The sequence below is a fragment of the Pseudochaenichthys georgianus genome, chromosome 14 (assembly GCF_902827115.2).
Source record: "Pseudochaenichthys georgianus chromosome 14, fPseGeo1.2, whole genome shotgun sequence".
Classification (NCBI taxonomy): Eukaryota; Metazoa; Chordata; class Actinopteri; order Perciformes; family Channichthyidae; genus Pseudochaenichthys; species Pseudochaenichthys georgianus.
This window is the reverse complement of record NC_047516.1, coordinates 39,749,092-39,776,741: the sequence shown is the minus strand read 5'-3', so window position 1 is coordinate 39,776,741 and position 27,650 is coordinate 39,749,092. Positions and strand designations below refer to the sequence as shown.

The window sequence follows — 27,650 nt, the reverse complement described above, 5'->3', positions numbered from 1 at the left end:
TCAGAGAACTGAGTCTGAATAGTGTTAAAAACAGCCTGTAATTTAACAACAGCCTCTTTAATGGAGGGACCTGCACAATACATCACAGTATCATCCGCATAAAAATGTAAAGTAGCTTCATCCACATTATCACCTACGCTGTTAATATATATGGAGAATAAAAGTGGTCCTAAAACAGAACCTTGTGGTACACCATTAGAAATGTTTAACCACTCAGAAGACAGTCCATCAAAATGAACACATTGGGACCTTTCAGAGAGGTAGTTCACAAACCACCCCACTGCAAGGCTGGATATGCCTATACTGGCTAGCCTCTGCTTTAAGATGCGATGATCAACGGTGTCAAACGCTTTGGAAAGGTCAATAAACAGAGCTGCACAACTCTGCTTATTATCTAAAATACTAGTAATGTCATTTACCACTTTCATTGTGGCAGTGATGGTGCTGTGTTTCTTTCTGAAGCCTGACTGATGTTTAGACAGGATGTCATTTATACATAAAAACTCCTTTACCTGTTCACTCACTAAGCGTTCAAGAACCTTAGCCAGAACTGACAATTTAGAGATTGGCCTATAGTTATTTAAAATAGTTGCCTCCCCTCCTTTCAGTAAAGGCAAGACATAAGCAGACTTCCATACTTTTGGAATTGTATTTGTGCTGAGGGAGAGGTTAAAAAGAGTAAGAGGTGGAGCAATAAAGTCTGCAGCTATCTTTAAAAAGAAAGGTTCTAAGTTGTCCGGGCCAGCCGGTTTCCTAGGATCTAGCTTAGATAAGGCTTCATGAACAACATCAACAGTAAAAGGGGTAAAACTGAAAGGGTTTTCCAGACCACGTTGTTCAGAGTCACAGACTGTGGTGTTTACAGAAGCAGAGTTAGTGACAGAATCAAATAGAGAACCACAGGACACAAAATGCTCATTAAAGCAATTTAGCATTGTAGCCCTGTCCGATATAGAGCCAGATGCTGTGGTAAGGCACGGAGGTAGCTCATTACGGATCTCACCGGTTGATATCGATTTTATTGCTTTCCAAGATTTCCTAGGATTATTTAGGTTTTCTGTGGTAACTGACAAATAGTACTTCGACTTTGCACTTTTGACATTTGAAGTGAAGCTATTCCTTAGCTGCCTAAAACGCAGCCATTCTATCTCTGAGCCTGATTTCCTAGCCTTTGCCCAGGCCTTGTTTCTCTCATGAAGGAGACTAGACAGCTCAGCAGAAAACCAAGGATTGTCTCGTCCCTTTACTCTAAATTTACGCAGGGGTGCATGTTTATCAATGATCTCCATAACACCAAGATATAAATAAGACCATGCGGTTTCAACATCAGCACACAGATCGATTTTACCCCAATCAAAATCAAACAGATCATGCACAAAACCCTGCTCCACAAAATGTTTTATGTCTCTCTTGATGATAATGCGAGGTTTAACCTTTTGGACCTTAGTGTCCCTAATTGTGGCTACAACACAGTGATCGCTCAGATCATTTGCAAATACTCCCACAGATGAATATTTATAGGGAACATTAGTTAAAATGAGATCAAGTAGGGAGGATTTATTAGGGGACTTAATGTTAGGGCGAGTAGGACTGTCAACAATCTGAGTAACATTCAAAGAGATACAAAGGTTTTTAAAATCCTCTGACACTGCAGTTAACCAGTCCCAGTTAAAATCTCCAAGTAGCACTATTTCCTGTAGTCTAGTTGTGATAAAAGATTTGCTAGTGAAGACAAGGAGTCTTTGACAGCTGAGGGGGGTCTGTAGCAGCCCACCACCATGACCTGTTGTCCCTTTGCCACTTCTATATTTAAGGCTAAAAATTCAAATTGCTTACTGATCGATTTGGAAACTAATGTGGTTACACTGAACTTATTCTTAACATAAATTGTAACGCCACCACCTTTATTAGGCCGGTCGGTACGATACACATTAAAACCATTTAAGGCAATGTCAGAGGCCAAAATAGACTTATTTAGCCATGTTTCAGATAAAACAATGACGTCAGCGTCAGTCGAGCTCGCCCAGATACGGACAAAATCTAGTTTACCTAACAGACTGCGCACATTCAAGTGGATGAAACCCAACCCAGACCTAGCTTTAAAATCAACAGGAGTAGCGATCTGACTATTACTACTGGGCGGACCAGGGTTAGGTTGTACATTTCCTGACAGTAATAACAACAAAAAACCAGGCATCTTTTCCTCTTAAATGACACACATACATTGTCATCTACTTTAGAAACACCGGAAAAGTCTGCGAGAGTGTGATTAGAGCTTAAGAAGCAGTCCTGAAGAACCATCATCGCAGGAAAATAAAAAAGACAAACATATTTTGTCGAGCAGATTGACTGTGACAAGGCAACCGGTAATTGTTTGAGCAACACATCCGAACCTTTGCAGGGGATGCCCACTGCAGGTGGCAGAACAGACCTGAATCCAGTAGTCTTCTCAGAATGACTAGAGATCTTCTCATAGTCCAAAACAGTTAACAGGCACAGCAGAATCCCGATATGGGCCATTTGCCCAGACCAGCAGAGCATCCGGATAGGCGTGCAAGCAGGCCCGAAATATGGAGGCGCTCCGTTCTCCTCGCGATATCCCCGGTGCAGAACCTCCTCAGTAGGCCTACAGCAGGATAGGCGAAGCAGGACCAGCTCGAGGCGTAGAGGCGCTCCGGTCTCTCAGCGATATCCCCGTGGTAAAACGTCCTCGGCACCGTAGAGCACGACAGGTGGAGCAGGTGGATACAGGCCTCCGCTACAGCAGGTGTAAAGCAGGCCGCAGCCCGAACGCGAAGCCGCTCCGGTCTCTCCGTTACGCCCCCCGGGGTAAAATCTCGCCAGGACAGCAGCACAGACAAGTGGAAGCAGGTCCCTGCCACAGCACAACTGGGCAGGTGGAAAAAGGGGACCCAAACAACAACGTGCAGCCGCTCCGTCTCTCCGCGACTTCCCGGGAAAAACCTCCCCACAACAGCACAGGTGCACAGGTAAACCTCCTATCCACGCCGACGGAAGAGAGGCAGCCCTGCCCCTCACTTTCCACGCTCCGTGAGGCGGATGAGAAAATGTGCTCCGCTCGCGAAAATGCACTCCGCTCGCTCTGATCGACGAGTGTAGAGTGTCTGCTCTGATTGGTCAGCTGGTCGGCTCTGTTGTGATTGATTGGAAACCATTTCAAACTGTTACCAAAGCTTGGTTCAATAATTGTCCCACTATAGTACAAACTATAACTATCATTTTATAATGATTGATCATGAAAGTGTTCTCAAAGCTAGTAAAGGTGCAGCTAGTTTGAATGACTTTGTAGACTGCAGGGTAGCTTGTGGATTTACTCCAGGTGGAACTAAAGTCTGATTCAACACTTGATTAGATTTCACATCATTCATCCAGATCTGTGAAGTAACTAAAGGTATTAAATACATGTAGTGGAGTAAAAGTACACCATTTACCTATGAACTGTAGAGGAGAAGAAGAACAAAGTAGCAAAACATTGAAATACTTAAATAAAGTACAAGTATCTCAAAATTGTACCCAAGTATAGTACTTGAGTTTATGAATGATTGATCATGAAAGTGTTCTCAAAGCTAGTAAAGGTGCAGCTAGTTTGAATGACTTTGTAGACTGCAGGGTAGCTTGTGGATTTACTCCAGGTGGAACTAAAGTCTGATTCAACACTTGATTAGATTTCACATCATTCATCCAGATTTGTGAAGTAACTAAAGGTATTAAATACATGTAGTGGAGTAAAAGTACACCATTTACCTATGAACTGTAGAGGAGAAGAAGAACAAAGTAGCAAAACATTGAAATACTTAAATAAAGTACAAGTATCTCAAAATTGTACCCAAGTATAGTACTTGAGTTTATGAATTTAGTTACTTTACACCAGATGCCATAAAGATAGAAAGACTCAGCCTTGCACAGAGGCATGACAATAGATTTTCAAAATGCTCAACAGTGCTGTCAAAATTATAAACTGACTGCTACACAATTAAAATAAATGCTTTTATATATTTCTATTAGATGTGACTCTTTAGCGTTTCTGTTATTATTAACACTGCTGCTTTAGTTGTTTTGACTGCTAAAATCCTCTGTTATTCCTCATTTTAAAGCTGATATTCCGTGGGGTCGGGGGGGCTCGGGTCCTTGTCACCTTTTCCATACCTGATGAGTTTGCATCCCTGATAATACTTAGTAAGGAGGCCATAATATGTTTGACTCATGGCTGAAGTTAAGTTTCTCGAGCTCTCCCCAGGTTGGCAAAAAAATCATCTCAAAATGCATCAGATTGATGCTTTAAAATATGGAATATTCAAAATGTTCTTCCGGGGGAGCATGCCCCCGGACCCCCCTAGAGGGATAATATCCTTCTCACCTTTTTCACCCCTGACCCGTTTTCATGCCTGACATATGGTCTACTAAGATTTGCTGTTTTTTTACCAGTGATTACAAAATGAGTCACACTGGTTGAGTGCTTTGAGTTTCAATTTTTATCTCGTCCAATGATTTTGCTATGCTAGGCATAGCAGCTCTGCTCCTGGCCTCCTCAACAAGAGAGTGCACACTATGTGAGTGTGTGTGTTGTTGTACTGTAGCTATGTATACATCTGCAGTTAATTTATCATGTTTTATTTATGTTGCAGGTAAAGGTCTTAGGTTGCAATCAGGAAAAGGTACAGGCTAAAACTTGTGTATTGGTGAGAATTGTCAATATTGTAACGGGGCCTCGTGGACACGGAGGAGGTTAGGTGGGGGCACGGTCATAATGAAACTGCACCTCGATCTCTCAGTCCTGCTGTTCCTCAGCAGAGTAATGTGACCAGCTTAGTTCAATGCCGACGCTGCGGCAGCATTGTAAGAGAGTCTTGTCTGACTGTCATTATGCACATTAAAGGTGAACCTATCATATAAAATGCACTTGTTGACGTATTTTATACATAAATGTGTGTCCCCGGTGTGTCAGGGAACTCACAAAGTGTCAGAACACTCTCTCTTTTCCTCCATACTCAAATCTCTAAAAACGGGGGTACAACGAAGCTGATCCAGATTTGCTGCGGTCATGACGACATTACTAACATGTGGCATGGCTTTACGTTGAACTCCTGGCAGCGTTCCGCCCCAACCTATCTTCCCCTTTCAGAAACTTAGCTGTGTCAGTAACACTTAGTGAGGTGCTATGGAAGTAATATGGTCTGTGTTTACATTAGCAAGCATCGCTAACACTCAGAGCTAACATGTGTAAGGAAGCAGGAAATAAAAAGGAACTCACCTTGTGGTAAACCTGCGAGAGAGAAAGCGTTTGAGCTCCATACTGTTTCAGAAATAATGCTTGATGTGGTTTGGAACATCATATGTTGTTTAATCACGGCAGCGTTTAGCTGAGTTTCTGTTGGTACACAGCCTTCTCTTCACAGAGCTCACTGCTTGCATGTGGACGCACCAAAGGGGCATGGCCAGCAGCAGCTCGAAAGGGGCGTGGCCAGCAGCAGCTCGGTTACATTTAAAGGGCCAGACCCAGAATCAGCACTTTAGTAACAGGGCTGAAATAGAGGGGTACGTATGAGGCAGGCTACAATGGGTGAGCTGTTTGGTATTTTGAGCAAAACCCTTCAGATACATGTTTGGTATCGATAAGGCCCTATAATATATTATTCAAATATAGCATAATAGGTGAGCTTTAAGTTGTGAGTCTCTCACATCCAATACTACCATTATGTTAGAGTGCTGCTGCCACAATTATCTGATTTGGTTAAAAGTTGAGATGCCAATATGGCAGATTGTCTTCCTGTAGAGAAATAGTGGATGGCCACTTTTTAGTTTTTATTACAGATCTACTGAGTGTGTAACCGTGCTTTGGGGTAACTGCCCCTGTGTCTACATGTGTTTCAGATTGCTCCCTATCCATGTCTGTCCTGCATGTGCGGACATGTGTTGTGTTCGTACCAAACAACCTGAACACAGTGGAGTGTGTGTGTCAGTGCATGTGAATGCTGCTGCTTGTGTGTTGCTTCTGGATGAGTGTACTGGTTGTATACTCGGGAGCTTGGAAGTGTCTGACTGTTAATGCACTTTATTTATTGGAAACGGTTGTGTTCAGTCTTGGTGGTTACACATGGTCCTGTCGCTCTCTCCAGAACAGGCCACCTGCAGTACAGGGTTCCCCCCAGAACGGCCAACCCCCACCCTGCATGAACCCTGCCTTGATGAACGCTCCATGGGTGAGAGAGGTTCTTGTTCTTTATACAGCGATGTGTGTGTGATCTTTTATTCACCGTTGTTGACAAAGCAAACTTTTAACAGAAAAATGTGAACCAATAACATTTAAAATATTCATATATATGAATTTACCAGTGTAATGCACAGTTAATCCTGATCATTAATTGACTCTTTTTCCCTGTCATCAGTGAAACTAATCAGTCTTTGTGTCCTTGTCTCTCTCTCTCCTCTCTCAATGTGTTCTTGTTCTCCCTTTCCTCTCCTTCCGCCCTCAGCAGTACCACTACCAGGAAGACGACTCGCCCCCTCTCGACCAGGGATTTCCGCGGCTCACCAACGAGGTGCGCGCTCCTGAGCTGGTGCACGTGTCGGAGAAGAACCTGTCTGAGATTGAGAATGTGCACGGCTACGTGTCTCATTCCCACATATCCCCTCTCAAGGTGAGCCCCCTAAACCCCAACAGTCCCAGTCTGGGCTTCTGCACCTGGCCTGCAGAACATGGCCCTCAGCTCCCTGAATCAGAGTCATCAGACAACTTCCTGTGTGCGTAGAGCAGGAATGAGTGAGTGCACAGTTCAGTGTTGGAATGCAGGCCATTGCTCTCTGCATAATGATGTGGGAATTCTGCTCAGGTGGATCCTATACTAATTAAATGTTTCCTTCTATTTGTTTACACTTGATTTGTCCTTTTCCTTTTAATTCATGTACTTTCCTATGTATACACGTGTGGTACAGAAGTGATGAAACACTGCCTTCACATCCTCTCCTCTCCCTGCACACGTTACCTCAGCACGGACTGGGTTCGTTGTGAATGCTGACCTGGAGTCCAGACTCTTTAACATCTCACCTCTGCCCGTTGGAGAAACACACACATGCAGGCAGTTTGAAGAGGTCTCAGGTGGATAGTTCAAGCTACTTTATTATTGACCCCTCAAAAAGGAAGTGATGTCACAATTAGACAGCGGTTAAGCAGGCAGATTGATTTTGTTGTGTCATGTTTTGCCAGCAGAGGGCAGTGTTGGAAATGAAGTGTAACTGTTGTTTCAGTGAGTGCACTGGAGAGGCTTCTCAATTCTTAAATGTCCCCTCCTCGACTCCTATCCTCGAGACTTAGTCCCGCCCACAGGAGATGCGACCGGAGGACCGAGGAGTCGAGGAGGGGACATTTGAGTATTGAGAAGCCTCTAATGAGTTGCCTGCTTTTGTAGTTCACAGAAGCTCGCGCACAATGAGTCCCAGGACTGTGATTTATAGTAGAAATGTGTTAACATCCGGATAAATGAAAGGTACGGGTTGGACATACTGTCAATACCGTAATAAAGACTATTATTATTTCAGTCCCTCAGGTGTAATACACTTTACATGTGCCATTTTCTTTATGGTCTTAAAGGTATATTATTATACATATGAAGAGAAGAGTTTTTGAATCTTGCTGCATGAAAACAGACTTGAGCAGAACCTGTGGATTAGATGGTGCTGTCAGTCACTAGGTAAATAACACAGCAGGGCAGCCCTATCCGAACGTTCTCCCTTGGAACGTGCTTCCCTACTTCTCATCATGTGACAGGGTTACCATTATTCATTATTGTGTATCCCAATGTCTCTCTCCATGCATACTGTTTTAGTGATGCTGTCTCTCGTTTCTTACCTGCAGCCTGCACTGGTTACCCGTTTTGATCTTGCATACCCGGGTGTGACCACAGCAAACTACATGGCAAGTTTTATTTAATTTAATTTTTAATTTTACCTCTGGGGAATCTCAATTGACTGTCTTTTGGTATTGTTTACATCTGTTATTTCTGCCCAGATGATTGATGTCCCTTGGTGCTGCATGGACTTGGTTTGGTGTTGTCTTTAAACCATGGCTTGTAGCAGCAATCTTTCCTTTTCTCGTGGGGTCCTCCCTTCTCTTGTCATACACACACTTTGTAAAATAACCCCACATGTGTTGTGACCCTTTTGCTTGCCAACAGATCCCCTGTGCTTGTTGTGGTGTTACTGTGGTGTAAGTGAATGTGTCTGTAAATGATCCTGTGTTACTTCCTGTTGAAGATCCAACTGCACCTGGGGCATGTGTTCAGGATACATGTATCTGATTCAGCCTCCACTCAGTTATGAAGCATATGATTCAAAGGCTCTATATTCAGTCAGAGTGACAGCATGCTCTACTATTTTTATAACCCTGATGGTATTTTTGAATTGACTCAATAAATAGTCACGTTTTATTTGGTAAGGTGAAAGCGTACACACAGTAGAGTGCAGGCAAGGGGAGGTTCATCAGTTATTGTATTGGAATTCGTTTTTAAAGCACACAGTGTTATTAAATGATAGTTCAGTTAAGCTCCACAGGTGATTGGAGTTACACTGACATTTTCTTTTGGAAGCTCTCAATTTGATTTAAATTAATTTGAAAAATGAGCTGTGTTTTTTTCTTAAAATTGCTCAAAATAGATATTTGCATTTAGTAACTACATGCATATAAATGGATTTACATTAAAACATTGATATTTGAGTTACAGTGTAGCTTAGCACTGGGAGAAAGGTTTCTGCTCCAGTCCGTGTGCAGCTCACCGCTGTGTGTGAGTGTAACACAATATTGGTGCTCCTCTCCTCCTAAACGGCAGATTAACCTCTGCAGTAGTGTTCACTGCAGGCGTGTGCATATTGTTCGAGGACATCTGGGTCTGGGCCAGTTGAAGACCCGGACCTCCTCAACTATACCATCACAGACAGAGTTTGATGCAAAATAACTTTTATTATGTCACAGACATAAATCAAAGTCCGAGCAGACCCCGGATCGTACTGCTAAACAAACGTTGGTCTAGCACTTTTATAGCTAAGCCTTCTTGTTCCTTATTAGTTGACCTTGGTGAAGGATGACAAACCACCTCCCAGTTTCTTTGTTTGCAACTTTTCTAGAGATGTTTGCGTTTATCTACACTTCCGCTCACGTGTCCTGGAGGCGTTCTGTTACATTGACCGATGCATGACCCAGGTTCACCATCAAGTGAGAGGAGTTTACTACTGGTCTCTGTCCCTTCCGTAACCTCGTACCCTATTAGCTTCAGCAAATGTGAAGAATAATTATCCTGAATCTAAAAGTGATATTTGTTCAACATGACACACACACACACACACACACACACACACACACACACACACACACACACACACACACACACACACACACACACACACACACACACACACACACACACACAGAGAGATGGACCTGTATACAGACGTGCGTACTATAGCCTTAGCAGCAGTCCATTACTCTCCTCCACATGAAGTTACACACACACGTTCTGATGGATACACGCAGAGCCGGCCCGACCCATTAAGCAACATAAGCGGCCGCTTAGGGCCCAGCAGCCACTAAGGGGCCCCCTAGCAAAAAAAAAAAAAAAATCTCAGTACACCGTCGCCGTGATAAGTATGTTTAACCTCTTAAGCCCTGAGCCTGTTTTTCAGGTTTCAGGCTCGAAAATGCCACTAACACAACAAAGACTATATCTTCACTTCTAAAAGGGTTAAATTAATAATCTTTTCTCTCAAAGCAAGGTTACATCTGTGAGTTGGATGTAGAAGTGTCAGAATCAATATAGATGTTTTTATTTTAAAGTAAATTCAGATGGAACATAGTAAAAACATGTCAATTCTAATGTCCGCCTAAAAAAAACCATTACTTATAGTGAAAACCACCCTTGAATGATGGGTTAGTAGACTAAAAGCTGTAGGAATCCAAACTATAACATATAATAAGTACCCTGTATCAAGATTGATGCAAAACAAGTGAAATTTGACCTTTTTAGAGAGGTTTAGAAAAATAAAGTCCAGGCGGACTCACCTCTGGGTAATTTGGGAACCATCAGTTCCATTTGAACTTTTTCACTGTAATATTAATTTTATTACTTTGAATTATCACTATAGGTATTCATTCCATCCAAATACAACTGTTGTGAAAAAAAAATATATATATATATAAAAACATACTCTGTTATCCTCTTAGGCCCCACGGACCCGACATCGCGTCATTTGCAGGAAACAACGTCTAAGGAACCTTAATATTTAATAAACTATGAATATTTTATATCCTTATAACGGGAAAAAACTCATTTAACTGATCTTTTTCATTTATTTTTTCAAAAAAAACACACACTGCTAACAGTGAGCCTCTGAATTAGCCCCGAGCGAAAAATGCTAACCTATTACTGCACCGAAAATCACTCCTAGCTCCCTTATTACTTATCCTAGCTGCACATCCAACACATCGTTTATGATCGTAAAGACACAGAATCTAACGGTGCCCACCTCAACACTGAAAGATACAAACTTGCGACGTTATCAACAAAAACGTACATCAAAACAAGTGGCGCTAGCGCTAATGCGCTAGGCTAACATGGCTTACCTTCCTCTTTGTCTGGTCTAAACTGGTCTTCAATGGCATTAAAACGATAAAAACGATGATGTAGTTAATCCATAGGTTAATATCCAATGTGGCTGTGTCCCCTTTGAAATGTTCTGATAATCTATAAGCAATAAAACTGCAATTCCGTTATCTGCTGTCCGCTCTGTGCTCCGTGCGCTCTGGGTCCTGTTTCCTTCCGTAGTAAACAATAAGTAAAGTCTGCTGCGTAATGTACTTAAGCTGGCTGGCATTCTTTATACTTTACGCAGGACCATATCTCTGGAACCCATTGGTCGATTTGGGTGATTTATACCTTTTTCTTAACCATTACATCCAATAGAATCGATGGGCAGTTCCCAAATCCACGTAAACATTACCATTGCGGACGTAATAGACAAGCAAACGAAACATATCTGAAAGTACAAGCTTGGACGGCAAAACTTTATACCCAGTATATTGCCATAAATATGATGATGGATTATCAGTAAAAATTTCGTTTTTATTCCGTTGAACACAACTTTTGATCACAAATCAAAAAAGGTAAGACGTAATTATTGTAATATTTTTGAAACCCGATGTTGTTTACTTTCTCTTTTCTGGCTGATAGCTCCAGGAATTCGGGGTCCAGGAATTCTGGGTCCTACAGTGATGATATTACATGTGTGGAATCTCAGCTTTAATCGGATATCTTGTTTGTGCAGTTACGATAAGTAATAAGGGCATTTCTACCGTGAGTGCTGTGCAAAAGTCCGTTAGCATTAGTTAGCATTTTTTCGCTCCATGCTAATTCAAAGGCTTGGTATTACTCTTGTGTTTCTTTTAGCTACAAATGGTTCATATTGTCAGATAGCTGAGTTTCTTACCGTTAAAAGGGTATGGAACATTAATAGTTTCATAAATGTTAAGAAGCCTTGAGACATAGTCTCGTAAAAAAACGGTGGGAGGGGTCCACTGGGGGGACCCTCGGGCTTAAGAGGTTAATTAATGTGTTAATATGCCTAGATTGCCTACTCTCAAAGTCATGTATTATATTATTGAGTCAATAATATAATACATTAACCGTGCTTTACCTGAACCTCATCATGACACAAGAGAGGACGGCAGGATTGTATTTTCCCGTGTTCAGTGAATGCAACAGAGGCAAGACACTAGACCAACCAGAGAGTTGCATGGAAATAAACATCTGTTTTATTGGCTGATAGGTACCTATTCTGTGAGCTGTGACAATGTTTAAAATAAACCGTCAGTCGGACTCAGAGTTTTTGAAGATGGACATAAGAAAACATTTTCTTAAAAAATATGACAATTCTCAAGTGGTGGCTCACACAACAACCCCAGAGCCACCACTTGAGCCAGGTGAACAAGGTATGTAAATTTCAGTAAACTTCCAAGTTATTCGAACATGTAAGCAAAGCATAAATTACAGCTACGTTGACGTTACTTTGAATCGCAGGGGTAAGCTAAACCGTTAGCAAGTAGCTATAGCCAGATATATTAAATAAACACTTTGTCATACAATCTAAATGTAATGTTTTTTAGCGTTACCTGGTGATTTCAAAGAAAGCTCTCTGGGAAATGTTGACTTACTGTTCGACATGAAGCTAGAAGCTACCTTACAGTACACAGTTGATCCGGAGTCCTGTCAGTTAAAGTGTTTCATAGTTAGCTTAGCTAAGCATCAACCTAGCACTGAAATATATGGATGTTATGTGACAGTATTTCTGAGAAAAAGTCAGCTGAAATGGTGGCATAGTTGCCACTGCTTTACGTGTCGACAGCATGTTTGAACGTATTTGCAGCAGTAAATGTGGCCATAACAACACCTGAATTGAAATGTGCAACCTCTTTTTGAGACAGATTTTTGCAAGAAATTATAATTCTTCTGAATGGTATTCCTATTGAGAGCCAGTTTCTATGTGAACATTATGAGATGGACAGCCGGAGAGAATAAATGAAAAACAGTTGTGAAATATTATATGACAAAACAAGAATACAGTTTAAGTGATTTGTAAAATATCCATAAAGAAAAATCTGTTTACAGTTCTGTATCATATGGGTGTTGAGAGATGTATCCATAGATCTCTTCATGTTGCTCTCAATGTGCACCAGATTGATGCTTTTAACTTCAATATTTAAAAAAAAAACTTCCCGGGGGAGCATGCCCCCGGGCCCCCCTAGAGGAGGTTAGGTCCACAGCGTTTACATGCTTATTTATACAATATGTGTGCTTATGCTAACATCATAAGAAAAAAGTTGGTTCCGTGTTGTGTGTAGCGAGAACGCGCTAGAGTCAGGGGGGCCCCCAAGCCAAAACTCGCTTAGGGCCCCCAAAAGTCTAGGGCTGGCCCTGGATACACGTGTACACACCCTAACATTACACTATATTATTATACTGTAGTATACCAAGTATTATACTAAATACTAATTATTTTCTAATAATGAGCAGTTTTTGAAGGAAAGTTCTACTAATTTCTAAAATATGACAGGCCTTCTTTTGGAGCCCCCCCATGGGTTGCTTTGGAAAGTTGTCCTTCCCAATTGTCATGATATTTGATGTTTTGTATAACACAAATAATTTAGAGGGTTTTGGGGGTCATAAAAGCTCATTTGGACAAGCATTACATGCGACCGGTATCGTCAGATTGTCTGCATTTTCTCATAGCAGAGAAAGGTCCATATGCCAAGCAGCACACACACCGAGCTGTTCACCACTACAATAGGATTAAATGCACCATTTAATGCGCTGTTTAACACGCACCATGAAATACAGTGATATATGGTGTTCAAGTAGGGTCCTCTGTGTTTTATTGTTTTACCGGCCGTTAATATACAGAAACACTACGCTTTGGCTGTGCACAATTCATCTTCATACATGTACAGTAGGCAAGGCTCCATGTCAATATCATTGTTACGTTCCCTACTGGACTAGGGGAACCAAAGGGAAGTAACAAAATACAAAACAACCGGGCAAGAGAAAAAAGGAGAGGAAACCGGTTTGTGAAGCCACAAGATGGTCTTTTAATTAATCAAAGAAAAAGGGCTCACCAGCTAACTTGCAAAGTAAACATTATGTTACATTTAGTTGACACTTTTATCCAAAGCGACTTACAATAAGTGCATTCGACCATGGTACGCTAGTTCACTAAACTAAGATAAACTTTATTCTAACAGAAAGTGACTAAATTAAACAAAGTACAAAGTTACAAGTCTCCTAACAATGAACATCACACACGTTAAACTAGGCGTCACACAGAGACAGAGACACCATGCTGCACACATGCAGCCAGAGGAGAAGGAGAGAGTGACTACAGCCTTTCTCAGGTCCTTTATGGAGGCCTTGATTGTGGATTGGGAGCACCTGAGGGAGAGGCTGCACCTGGAGACAATCAGGGGGAAAAAGAGAGAGACACACAAACACCCACACACACAAGCACCCACTACCGCACGTAACACCCCCCTCCATAAAACCAAACAAGTGTTTGGCCACAGTTACCAAAACACACACATTATTGGGTATGAATGAAGGGAGAAAAACATATATACAACCAGATGGATCTCACCCACAGGACAGTACATCGGCCACCACATTATCCGCCCCCCTCTTGTACTTAATGACGATATTGTAGTCCGGGTGCTGGTCTTTTGGCTTTTCCGTAGACTGCTTGGAAGCTTCCACCTGCTGCTTCCAAGCTACACACTCTGCCACTAGATGACCAGGGTCAAGACAAAAGAAACACAATCTCTTGGGACCTTGAGCTCTGGTCAAAATACAACCTGCAAACACCTCCGGATGAGTTTGAGCTAGGTCATCACCTGCAGCATCAGGGATTGAAACGTCTACAACCTCAGCAGTAGGGTACACTTTACCCCCGGCTATATCATTATGAATTCCACTCCGTCGACAGGAAACTTGAGGAGCACAGCAACTGGAAAGAAACCAGTAGCCAGTTTAGACTGGACCTGGATCTTGTGAAGAGGTGCGGGCAAACAACCTATTTCAATACCTCTTACCACCGCACTTGCATCACAGGCAGACTCAGCACTCAAGGGCAGGGCACTGGAAAGGATGAATGACTGTGAACCACCACTGTCTCGTAACCAGTGTTGGGACTAACACAACCCAGTCTCACGGCATTTCGTGTTCATCAACACGATTTTTAATCTATTGATTCGTGTTCACCATCACGATTTGCCCCTTTTTGTCGTGTTGCACAGCACAATTTTAAAAGCAATGTATTTCTACTGCCTGCAACACGTCTTTTTCTCCGGTCGGGTCGTGGGAGACCGGAAGCTGTGTGGTTCATAAAAACATGTTCTTACTCAATATCAAGCCACAGTTATTGCTTTTATTTTAAATCGTATCATTTCGGACTTTTGTTGCCGTCTGTGAGGAAAATAAATGGCTCAGAGCCTCAGGATACTGAAATCTGTATTTTTAAATATTTGTTCCTTCTAATTTGTTATTCTTTTCAAAATAACACACTGTTATTTACTCACCAATAACACACAATTATCCTTGCTTTTATTTATTGGTTTAATTCCATAATCTCGGGCTTTTTTGGCGTCCGTCAGGAACTGAATTTCAAAATAAAAATAACCGGAAACAGACGTAGGCCTATAAGGGACATTTCGAGCATCATTGCGATTGTCAACATTTCTGAGTTTAGGATGGCCGAAGACACTACACTACCCATAATCCCCAGCTATCGTTTAGGACTACAGTCCCCGTAAGGTTACGCAGAGCGTCAAACAGCTGTGTGAAATGGAACGAAACCACGCCAGACTATCCAAAACTGGAATCGAACGCCCCCCCAGAACTACACATGCTGGCTATTGTGTTTCGCAAAATGTTCCATGGGACGTCTCTACTGAACGTTTTCGTTTTTCCCACAATTAAAAGTTGCCAGTATTAAACACATTGGTGTTATCAAATGTAAAACATATAATTAATAAATGGGTGAAAATCGCTTGTGTCCATAATGTGCAGCATTAATATATAGCATTAATATATACCCACAAGACAGCTCATTGCTACTTTGTAATTCTACTCCACTACAATTCAGAGGTTAACCTGGTATTTTTACTCCACTGCATTTATTTGAGTTACTTTGCAGATTCTGATTAATGATGTGAAATATAAACAACCCTTAAATCAGACTTTAGTTACACCTGAGTACAATTCAGGGAAGGTGATTGTCAAGTGCCAACAATCAGGAGAGATATTTGATAGTTGGTGCTTGAGAAGACTAAACATGTATCTGCAATTGACATGAATGGAAACAAGTAATAAAGTATATTCATTACTCGTTATTCTCTACTAATAGTTAATTAAAGACTATATATTATGGCTATTTTGCACATCCCTTTCAAGATTTTAAAGGTTTATTGACATATCTTACACAACTACGGTGTAGTTATGCAATGAATGAAAAACTTGGGTCACAGGTTCCTCAACAGTGCATTACAAGACATCTATCAATATGTGTGTACCTCCACCATTAAACTGTCATATTCTGCACATTTCTTATTCTATCTACATACATAAGAGTATAATTAATGTGTATAATATCAGTTAAAATAAGTGCTTCAACATAGTTAACATTGCAGGAAAGCAATATATTAGACGTTAAGTACTTTGTCAGGCTTAATATTTATCTGTAGATAGATACCCCCAAAGACCTTAATCTGTTATTTAATGTTTAAATAAAAGGTTAATCCGTTTTTCTGTTTTGCACCTCCTTCTATTAATATCTTTGTACATCCTGCACTAAACTGTTTTATTGTAGAGATCACCTATAGTATCTTCTTGATTTTTATATTCTATATTTCTATATGTATACTTTCCCCCTATGAAAGTATGTACTCTTAATATTTTTTTAATCAAATATAACACATAAAAACAATAATTCAATAATGTGCTTTAACCACTAGGAGGTGCACACAAGGTGCACAGAGCCATAATAACTTTGTATTATTAGTGTGTATGTACAACATCTGAAGATGTATAGTTTTATGCATGCTTTCACATCATTTTACAGCATATTGCTATACTATTTCAGACTCAGTATTTACATTCTTACATTCAAAGAAAATCAGTAATATCTTTAAAAACTACATTCCTTTTCTATCAGCTGTGCACCGTTATGGTGTAAATATAACCTATCTATGAATTAGATCAAATGTAAAAGTCAGCCGAATTAGTGTTGATACTGCAAGGAGACGTATTGTGTGAAGAGAAATTGAAGATGTTGTTTAATTGTTGATATATTTATGATCCACGTCAAGTATTCAGTTTCAGCGGCATTTCTTCCAGTTTTTCCAAAGGTCTTCTCATCAGGGCTCTCTGAATAAAGAACTACGGCAGATCTGTAATATGTAATGCAGCCGAACCGTGTATTACATAGACCCTCCAGAAAAACGCGATTCTGCGATCGCAGAATTTACCGCATAATCAGCTAAATGGCGCAGATTTTTAAAAGGCCGCATATTTATTAGAAAGCCGCATAATCCCCGCATTTTTCCACACAAAGTTGAAAAAAAAGAAAAGTGAACTCATCTTGATGTGAAGTGATGATGATGATGATGATGATGATGATGATGATGATGATGATGATGATGATGATGATGATGATGATGATGACGCGACGTCATCAGCTCGCGCATCACAGAAGGTAAACAACAACGTAGAGTGAACGTGTGGAGCTCACACGAGAGAAAACACCAAGATGAAAAAATCTAATCCATCTCATTTACCGACGAACATTTCTGCTAAAGACCGGGCAAAGCAGTACCCCGATGTCTCGCACGAAAGTGGGGGGGGAACTATTCTGCACCCCGTGCAACTCTGTGTTGGAGCATAAGAGAAAATCGACGGTGACGACCCACTTTGATTCATTCAAACATTCGAAAATGCTTTCTGCTGCTGCGGACAAGAAAGTCAAACAGCTCACGTTCACCGAGGCATCGGCCTCCAAAACCCTTTCGAGGGTTACAAGAAACGAGGTGAGTAGCCTACAAGATTGAAGCTGGTCAGATAACGAACGAGTAAATGAAAACAGAATGAGGCGGAGAAGTGTGTGTGTGTGTGTGTGTGTGTGTGTGTGTGTGTGTGTGTGTGTGTGTGTGTGTGTGTGTGTGTGTGTGTGTGTGTGTGTGTGTGTGTGTGTGTGTGTGTGTGTGTGTGTGTGTGATTAAAATAGCCCAATTGCTTTTACAATAAATAAACATTGAATGTGTTTAATTGAATAGTAAAGGGGTTTAACGTTAGTGGCAGGTTGTGTGTGAGAGAGAATAAATAAATAAGACAGCCCAATATTTATTTTTTCCGCATATTTCGCAACTTTCCGCATATTTCGCAACTTCCCGCAATTTCACCGCATAAAATCACATAAAACCCCGCATGTTTGATCGCATAATCAAGGATTTTTGCCCGCGTTTTTCTGGAGGGTCTAATTACAATGCCGTTATGTGATGACTTTCAAAGAGAAAAGCAAGAGCACTCGGAATTAAGTATTATTTTATTCTTTTAAAATGTTTTCCGGATTTCATATAATATAAACACCAAATCCCAGCATGCATTACGGCTAACACATCCAATCAGCGAGCTTAAAACCATAGCTGAGGATCTTGGGTAATCGCTCGAAATGCCTACGTCTGTTTCCGGTTATTTGTATTTTGAAATTCAGTTCCTGACGGACGCCAAAAAAGCCAGAGATTATGGAATTAAACCAATAAATAAAAGCAAGGATAATTGTGTGTTATTGGTGAGTAAATAACAGTGTGTTATTTTGAAAAGAATAACAAATTAGAAGGAAAAAAAGATTTAAAAAATACAGATTTCAGTATCCTGAGGCTCTGAGCCCCATTTATTTTCCTCACAGACGACAACAAAAGTCCGAAATTATACGATTTCAAATAAAAGCAATAACTGTGGCTTGATATTGAGTAAAAAAATGTTTTTATGAACCACACAGCTTCCGGTCTTCCACGACCCGACCGGAGAAAAAGACGTGCTGCAGCCTGCAGGCACATTACACACATTACACACATTACCAGTAGAAAGAAATACATTGCTTTTAAAATCGTGCTGTGCAACACGAAAAAAAGGGGCAAATCGTGATGGTGAACACGAATCAATAGATTAAAAATCGTGTTGGTGAACACGAAATGCCGTGAGACTGGGTTGACTAACACGTTACAAAGTAACGCATTACTGTAACGCCGTTACTGTAACGCCGTTATTTTTGGCAGTAACTAGTACTCTAACGCATTACTTTTTTAATTCAGTAACTCAGTTACCGTTACTACATGGTGCGTTACTCCGTTACTGCGTTAGTTTTTTTATATAGTCAACAGCCAGGTGAACAGAGATGAGAACTGTACTTAAGTACAGTACTTGAGTAAATGTACTTAAATACTTCCTGTGTCACATGCGGAGACGGGCTGTGGGCGTGTTTGTGTTGTTTACTAACAAGACTGTCATGGCGGCGGCGGAGCTCAAGTCTAGTTTCTCCACCTGGAGATATTCTCACTATTTCAATTTTGTCGAGCACAAAGAAAATAACGTTTTAGTTAAATGTAAGTTGTGTCCTGACGGGTCAAAGAGCCTATCTACTGTACTGCCCAAACCAGTCATTCACATCTCTTAAAACATCTGCAAAAACAACATGCTGGGACGAAGCTAGGAGCTAAGACCACAGAGACTCAGCCGACGCCACTCCACCTGCACCTGCACCTAAGCAACAGCGGCTGGATTTTAACCGAGGGACTGCTAGCCAGGGAAAAGTCGATAAAGCCATTGCACGGTATGTTGTAGAACACATGCAGGCTATTGCTACAGTGGAGTCACCCGCTTTCAGGGAGCTAGTTAGCATGATACAATGCCCGGGCGGCACACGGCATATGAAACGGAAAACTTTTTCCAACTACCTGGAGAAAGAATATACAAAAATGTAAAGCCAGCTAATATCGATGCTATCCAGATTGCATATAATGCATGTCAAGTTGATCAACAGATTGTATTATTCTCCAATGCAATAACAGTACTGAAATGAAGGCTATAAGGGCATTAATATGATGGGAGCCCTTTTTAAGTAACTAAAACGTTACTTTTCACAGTAACGCATTACTTTTTGGTGTAAGTAATCAGTAAAGTAACTGAGTTACTTTTGAAATGAAGTAACTAGTAATGGTAACTAGTTACTGGTTTTCAGTAACTAGCACAACACTGCTCGTAACACCCTGACTTGCCGCTGGTCCTCTACCTATCCTGACATTGAGACAAAAGCAGTAGAGATGAAAGGTTTAAAACACATCCGGCCCTTTGTTAACAGTGGCCCGACCACTAGGACACACTGTTTTAATCAAGCCCACCCCTTTTGGGTGCTTGCCACCTGCTGCCCGCTCTCGCTTCCAACCTGCACAGTCTGCTATCAAATGACCAGGGTCATGCCCGGGACCTGACACTGGAAATCTGGCACAGATGTGTATGTGTCAGGAGCTCCATGATAAGCGTCTCGCTGAGGGGGATCATGCTGAAAAAAAACGCTTTTGTGTATAAGTGCAAACTCATCTGCCAGAGTGGCGGCCCTTCCGTCGCTCGCCCAATCAAGCCCCACAATGGAGAGTGTGACTCAGATATTATTGATTCAAACTGCTGCAATGTTTATCAATTACAACCCTCTTACCATGGTAATGTCCGCTGGTAAAAATGCAGCAATTACTTTTCTTTCAATCGGGCAGGGTGAAGTTTGAGAGTAATAAATACCAGTTTAATGAAGGCTGCAGCTTTATAGGACCGCTCAGCGTTCATATATGTGGAACACATTCCCTTTTCTGTAATCCAGTCCCTGTTGTCTTTTCCTCCACTGCTTGATTATCCCTACAATGTGAGGCACTGATTACCTCATGACAACTATGAGATTGGCTTTTCACGCTGCTGTGTTTGTTACGAACTCAGACACTTAGGATGTAGGACCCAATTGCACGACCCGGGAGACAGAGGTAAAGTATTTGTAAGATACTGTATTTCCCAATACAGCAGTGAACAACAAAAAGGGTATCTATCAATCTCTAGCCGAGATGACAAAAATAGCAAACAAAAAATGAAAGCGCTCACGTAGTGAGGAATGAAACTTTTCACGAGCACAAGAAACATCGACCTGACCATAGCATAAGACAATACGAACTGACAAAGAACACTGGGAGATAGGAGAATTTAAGCACAGGGTGACAAGACACAGGTGGGACCAATCAGGGGCGGGGCTGACACTGATGAGCACAGGAGACACAGGATGGATGACAGGTGCAAACAATCAAGAAGGCTGGAATGAGAGAAAGCAAACATAAACAGCATGAACCTCTCTAGCATTTCTGTCGGTGCACAACAGTACCCCCCCCTCTAGGGCCAACTCCTGATGGCCCAGGCTGATTGTAAAAGTCGTGGATAAGAGTCTTGTCTACGATAAATGAAGCAGCTACCCAGCTCCTAGCCTCAGGACCGTAACCCTTCCAGTCTACCAGGAATTGCTTCCCCCTCCCCCTATTACGGACCTCCAGTAGCTTACAGACCTTGTAAACCTCACCCCCTTCAAAGAACTGGGGCGGTGGAGGGGGCTTGGAGGCGGGAACAAGTGTGCTCTCACACACCGGCTTGATTTTACTGACGTGAAACATTGGATGCACTCTCATAGTCCTGGGGAGTTGCAAGCGTACAGAGACCGGGTTGATGACTCTGGACACCGGAAAAGGACCCACAAATCTCGGAGCCAGTTTCTTTGAGGCGACATGGAGTGGTAAGTCCTTAGTGGAAAGCCAAACCTTTTGGCCTGGACTGTAGTTCAATCAGGAGAGACATGATGTATGGAATACATATTTATTATCGGTCACATTATATCAATGAAACATAATGATGACAGTTCATCACAAATGAATGAATGTTGTTTTGGCGATTAGGCCCAGGTTTTAGTAGGATATCAATCGGGAAGGGAAGAACCATTTCCGATGAACCCCCCTGGGTCTAGACACTGGTGGTGGTGATAAGTGGTTAGGTCCGGTTGGAAGGGAGAAGGTTAAGCTTGGTCCTGAGTTCAATCAATCGATCAATCAATGTTTAGTCATATAGCCCAATATCACAAATGTTACATTTGTCTCAGTGGTCTTCACAGTGTGTACAGAATATCAGTATGACAATACGACACCCTCTGTCCTTAGACCCTCACATCGTACAAGGAAAAACTTCCGAAGAAAACCCAGTTTAAAGGGAAAAATGGAAGAAACCTCAGGGAGAGCAACAGAGGAGGGATCCCTCTCCCAGGACGGACAGACGTGCAATAGATGCCGTGTGTAAATTGAAAAGATAATACATTTGCAACATAGGTAGTCCAAATGTTTGGAAATGCATGTGTGTGCATGCATGGAGTTGAAAGCAGGAGGCGAAGGGGTGGAGGAGGGTTGCGCGTTGACACCTGGAAGACAGCTGATAGAACAGGGGAGAGCATATATAGAGAGATTAACAGGTGCAATCATTTAGGCTTGTAAATGGAGGGGCGTGATAGGTTTAGCTGAGGAGAGGCGCTCCCTGTCATTTAGATGCAGGGAGCAAGTATTGCCATGTCGAGCAATACGGAGTGTTAGGTCTTCCTGTCTGAACTTGCGCTAAGCATCAGTTCAATCAGGAGAGACATGATGTATGGAATACATATTTATTATCGGTCACATTATATCAATGAAACATAATGATGACAGTTCATCACAAATGAATGAATGTTGTTTTGGCGATTAGGCCCAGGTTTTTGTAGGATATCAATCGGGAAGGGAAGAACCGTTTCCGATGAACCCCCAAAAGAATGAAGTATGAAGTACTGAATGTGAATAATCTTACCTTGTGGGATGCAGCGGAAATCTATGGATGGAAAGGAGAGGTTAATACATGTGAGGATTTAAGCGACTGATGCCTCCCGGGCATCCTACCTGGACGTACAGGGCTTCCCGGCCGTACGGGGCATCCCGGACAGACGGGGCATCCCGGACAGACGGGGCATCCCGGATGGGGCTTCCTGGACGTACAGGGCGTCCCGGACGTACGGGGCATCCCGGAGGGGGCATCCTGGCCGTACAGGGCATCCCGGACGTACGGGGCATCCCGGGTGAGCGGGGACTACCCGGACGCACCGAGCGACCCGACCAGTGCCCCGGGTGCCCGGAACGTGCGAGGCTTCCCGAACCTTTTCTCTTGCGGGGCAACCTGCTTTAGCAGGGACACGTTATACAGACCCGAAGGTTTTACAACCTGGACATACAGGTTTAAATATGCAGAAATAAACATGAGCCGTGGGGCGACATGCGTGCTGACATACTAAGAACCACCACCAGTTATATGCATACGTACCAATTTGTTTAAGGTTGGAGAGACCTTTGGATAGCCAGCACGGCTTGAGGATGAGTTTGACTGACTGGTTTGTGAACAGGCTGGGAAAGCCGGGATCGGAACAGCGAACGTTAAACTGAATTCCCGCTAAGAGGCCCCGGATGTATTGGGGTTTGAGGTGGCGATCAGTGGCGCAGTAGCACATGAAGGCACACACGGTGGAGATGAGAACAGTTTTAAGTGTGAAGCCTACGGAAAGCAAAATGTCGCAAACGTTCTCCAAGCGAATCATATGTTTTGAGGGTGGACGCGCTAAGCCCTTCCTCATAAACCTGCTGATTCGAGGTGCCTTTCTAGGGGGCTTCTATTTAAGAGAGAGAGAGGAGATGCAGGGGAGGAATCCTGACGGGTTGAGCGCTGGCTCCTGGGCAGAGGTTCCGGAACGTCTTGTGGGCTGACTGCGGTGATCTATGGATGAAATGAGAGATTAACATGTGGATTAAACAATCTGCCGGAATCACTGCCGGGTTTACTGTACATCATAAGATGCTGACTCGGGAGTCGACGGCCGGAATCAGCGCCGGGCTTACGTGAACACTACCACTAAACCTTGCCGACACGATGGTCGATGCAGGGTTAAACATGCACAGATGAACACTACCACTAAATGTATAAATACCAGGGAAGAGAGATCTTGGATGGCCGTCTGGTTGTTGTAGGGATGAGGAATAATTACCTTGATTGCGGCAGGGTTGCTGCACCTATCCTGGACAAAGCCCTGAAATGCTATTAAGACACCACCACCAGTTATATGCATGTTTACCATAGGTAAACTGAGAGATCTAGGATTGCCGGCACGAGTCGATGTCCGGGGGAAGAGGGAAATGTAGACAATGTAATGCAGCTGTTAGCTTGAGTACAATGAGACATGAATGTTATATCCTGGCTTATCGTAAGCCATGTGAGCATGAACCAATATAAATGAGACAATATGCGCAGCATAAAATGATGTATGCTTAGGTAAATACTGAAACATGACCCATGATATGGGACTAGCTTAATTAGCAGTTTAATTACCCCACGGTGAGACATGGATGCACTTGATTGGGTGATTAGACTGTCTTCTATCATATTACGTGAACTTCTCTTTCTCCCTGAAGAAACTCCCCAAAAACCCCACGGATGGGCAGCATCCGTGAATAAAAACGAAGACTCATTGAGTGTCTGAGTGAGTAGATACGGCCGCTGCTAATGTGTAGCGTTAATGCGGGTGGGGGGGGGGGGGGGGGTTGAAAGATTATTTTCCATATGATTCCTGGCGCGAGGTACTGGCAAAGCTGCGGTTGCGCTTGGGGCATACAGACCTCGGATGAGCGTCCTTGCAGGACTGCAGATGTGGAGGAATGTACGATATGGGTGGTAGCAGACGTTTTCGTTAAAGTTATGACAAATCTTGTCGTCTTGCCTATGCTGCACCTGACGGCTTTGACTATTATTCCCGGAAAACAGCATGGGAAAGACTCTAGCCCAACAAAATAAAATACTCAGTTACCTCTAATCATTAACCCATGTTTGTATAATTTAGTGAACTCTGTGTATTGCTGCCAGCATACATGACACCTGACGTGGAAACGTTACTCGTGGATGGGGCTACAGAGCTGCTAGACAGTCGAAAACGGTGCATTCCTTTGTCTGAATGTGCTGCACTTTGATAAATGTTTAGGCAAAAGCTAAACTCTTATTGCACTTTTGGCAACGAGCATTCTATACGTCGAGACGGGTAAAGTTTAACCACACCTCGGAGCGCGTTCTCTCCGCCACCTCCGCAGAGTGCTCCGCTGCATGTAGCAGCTGCGTGTGTGTAAACTGCCCCGCCCCCTCGCACGCAGACCGGGAGAGAGATCTCGTCTGATCGAAAATACATCATAGACGCATTTGTTTGTCTTTTGCATATTAGACATGAGTTGGCACCATTAATTTCAGGTAACGCTGTGTTGAAGCTTGAAACTGCGTTAGTTACTGAGCATTGTAATGGGTAGTAATTACCCGACTGCCTTAGTAATGCAAGTAGTACGTTACTGAAACTCCATACTGTAACACGTTTCACCCAACACTGCCTGGAACTCACCTTACCCCTCTTGCCAGCGCTACTCAAACGCCTATTTTTAGAGTGAGGCGCAGGAGGAAGCAGCTTCAATGGGATGTAGCTTGAGCCCTGCCTGCCTGCAGGAGGGGTTGTGGTTTGAAGCCAGAATGGGTAAAGCTTCGCATGCGATGAGGACCCGTTCCGCGTGAAGCCGGAAGCGCCGCATTTGAGCGGCCCTGAAGCCAGTGATACCCTCTTGAGAGACTGAAGGCGTGCGTCAATTGTTTGGGTGAAGAAGCCCGTTTCCATTAAGCCGGAGGAACTTCCGTGGAGCCCGATTTCCTTGTCTTTTCCTCCCGCGTCCGGGTTTGCGGGGCGGCCGGCTGGAACCGCTAGCCGACTGGGGAACGCCGCCTGTAGCTTAATCCGCCAGACTACGGAGCTGATGAATAATGCCTGGAGCTGGGACGAAGCCCTGCTGCTGCTTGCGCGTTGACACCTGGAAGACAGCTGATAGAACAGGGGAGAGCATATATAGAGAGATTAACAGGTGCAATCATTTAGGCTTGTAAATGGAGGGGCGTGATAGGTTTAGCTGAGGAGAGGCGCTCCCTGTCATTTAGATGCAGGGAGCAAGTATTGCCATGACGAACAATACGGAGTGTTAGGTCTTCCTGTCTGAACTTGCGCTAAGCTTCATGAGGGAGCGACCCTGCGATGGACATCTGCAACAGCCTTCATCCGAGCTGAACTTCGGAGAAGAGACTGGCGAGCACCAGCCCAAACTCGGCAACAACGTCTGATCATGGCATGAGCCGATGGAACCATCACCTCTTCCTCATTGTTAGGGAAAAGCGGAGGCTGGAAACCAATGACACAATGGAATGGAGAGAGACCTGTGGCTGCCGTAGGAAGAGTATTGTGGGCAAACTCGACCCATGTGAGGTGGTCACTCCAGGTGGTCTGGTTCCGGGAGATGAGACAATGTAGCGTAGTCTCTAGTTCTTGGTTCAGACGCTCCGACTGTCCATTTGACTGAGGGTGATATCCTGATGACAAGCTGACGGTGGCACCTATGAGTCGACAAAACTCCTTCCAGAAAACGGAAATGAATTGTGGACCCCTGTCGGAAACAATGTCATCAGGGAATCCATGGATCCTGAATACGTGATTCATCATGACCTCTGCGGTGACTTTGGCAGAGGGAAGCTTGGTCAATGGGATGAAGTGAGCCATCTTTGAAAATCGATCCACCACTGTTAGAACCGTAGTCCTGCTTCTGGATGAAGGAAATCCATTGAGATGTGTGACCAAGGACGTTGGGGAATCGGCAGCGGCAGGCCCAACTTGACTTGAGATGAGGTCTTATTACACGCACACACCGGACAAGCCGCTATGTACTCCGCCACATCCTTCCTCATGGCTGGCCACCAGAAACGTTGTTGAATCCTGAACATTGTCCTTGTTACTCCCGGATGGCACGAAAACACAGATGAGTGAGCCAAGTGGATGACCTTGGAGTGAAGAGCCTCAGGAACAAACAGCAGATTGTTGGGACACTCGCTAGGTGCTGGATTCATGCCATTCGCCTTTTTAACGTCCGACTCCACTTGCCAGGAAAAGGCTCCGATCACACGGTTAAGTGGAAGGATGGTCTTGGGCTCATACTGCAAGTGGTTCTGGATCGTAAAGACGAGACAAAGCATCAGGTTTTTGGTTCTGAGACCCGGGACGAAAGGAGAGTGTGAAGTTGAACCTACTAAAGCAGTGGTTCCCAAACTTGTTGTGCCCAAGGCACCAAAGGACAAGTAAACATCTCAAGGCACACCTATTGTGCAAAATAGCCCTTATAACACGTGTTATCACTCATATCATGTAAAATATCTGTAAATGTGCATAATTATTTACTAATGCCAAATAAAATGTGACAAAGACAACTATATTACTCATGAAATATTTAATAACGAAATATTTCAGAAATATTTGAAACTTTATCAAAATAAGCTTCATCAAAGCAGCACAAGGTCACACAATAACAAATGAGACAAAGGAAATTCAGCACAGAGAACTGTCAATGCAAGGAAGCTGCACTGTCCGTTGTCCTGAACTACAAATGATAAATTTAACATTTCAGCATTGAAAATAAATAATAATAATAAAATAAATAATAAATGTGCTATTATAAATATTTTGCCGACTTAAAAATTAGTGAGATACATGTGCCTGTCGGGTTGTGCAGATCTTTTTAATCCTTGTTGGCACTGAGGAGAGGGCCACTCGCAAGTCCTGTTCAACAGAGAGCTGTGACCTCCTGTTGTTCTTCATGTAAACCAGAGTAGAGAACGCCAACTCACACCGGTAGGTAGTGGGGACAAGAAGAAGTTGCTCAATTGCGTGGTGGGAGATGCTTGGGTACTCCGATGCAGAAGCCAACTAAAACTGATCCAGTGGGAGCTCACTAAATTTGAGTTTCAGTGTGCGGTCCTCACGGAGCTCTGCGCACTCCTCTCTCTCTTTCATAGTGAGCTTTTCTGTTGAGGATTCCTGGTGGAATGGGTCTCGGATCC

At 43.0% G+C, this 27,650-nt stretch overlaps 1 protein-coding gene across 3 annotated transcripts in view; it reads left to right on the top strand.

Annotated features, from left to right (window-relative positions):
• Positions 1-27,650, top strand: part of dlg2 (discs, large homolog 2 (Drosophila)) — a 407,394-nt gene that overhangs the window by 182,261 nt on the left and 197,483 nt on the right. For all 3 annotated transcript variants that reach the window (XM_034098934.2, XM_034098932.1, XM_034098935.1), the window contains 3 exons: positions 6,138-6,221; positions 6,495-6,659; positions 7,874-7,933. In XM_034098934.2, coding sequence (XP_033954825.1) covers positions 6,138-6,221; positions 6,495-6,659; positions 7,874-7,933 — 309 coding nt within the window. The remainder of the gene's footprint in view (positions 1-6,137; positions 6,222-6,494; positions 6,660-7,873; positions 7,934-27,650) is intronic.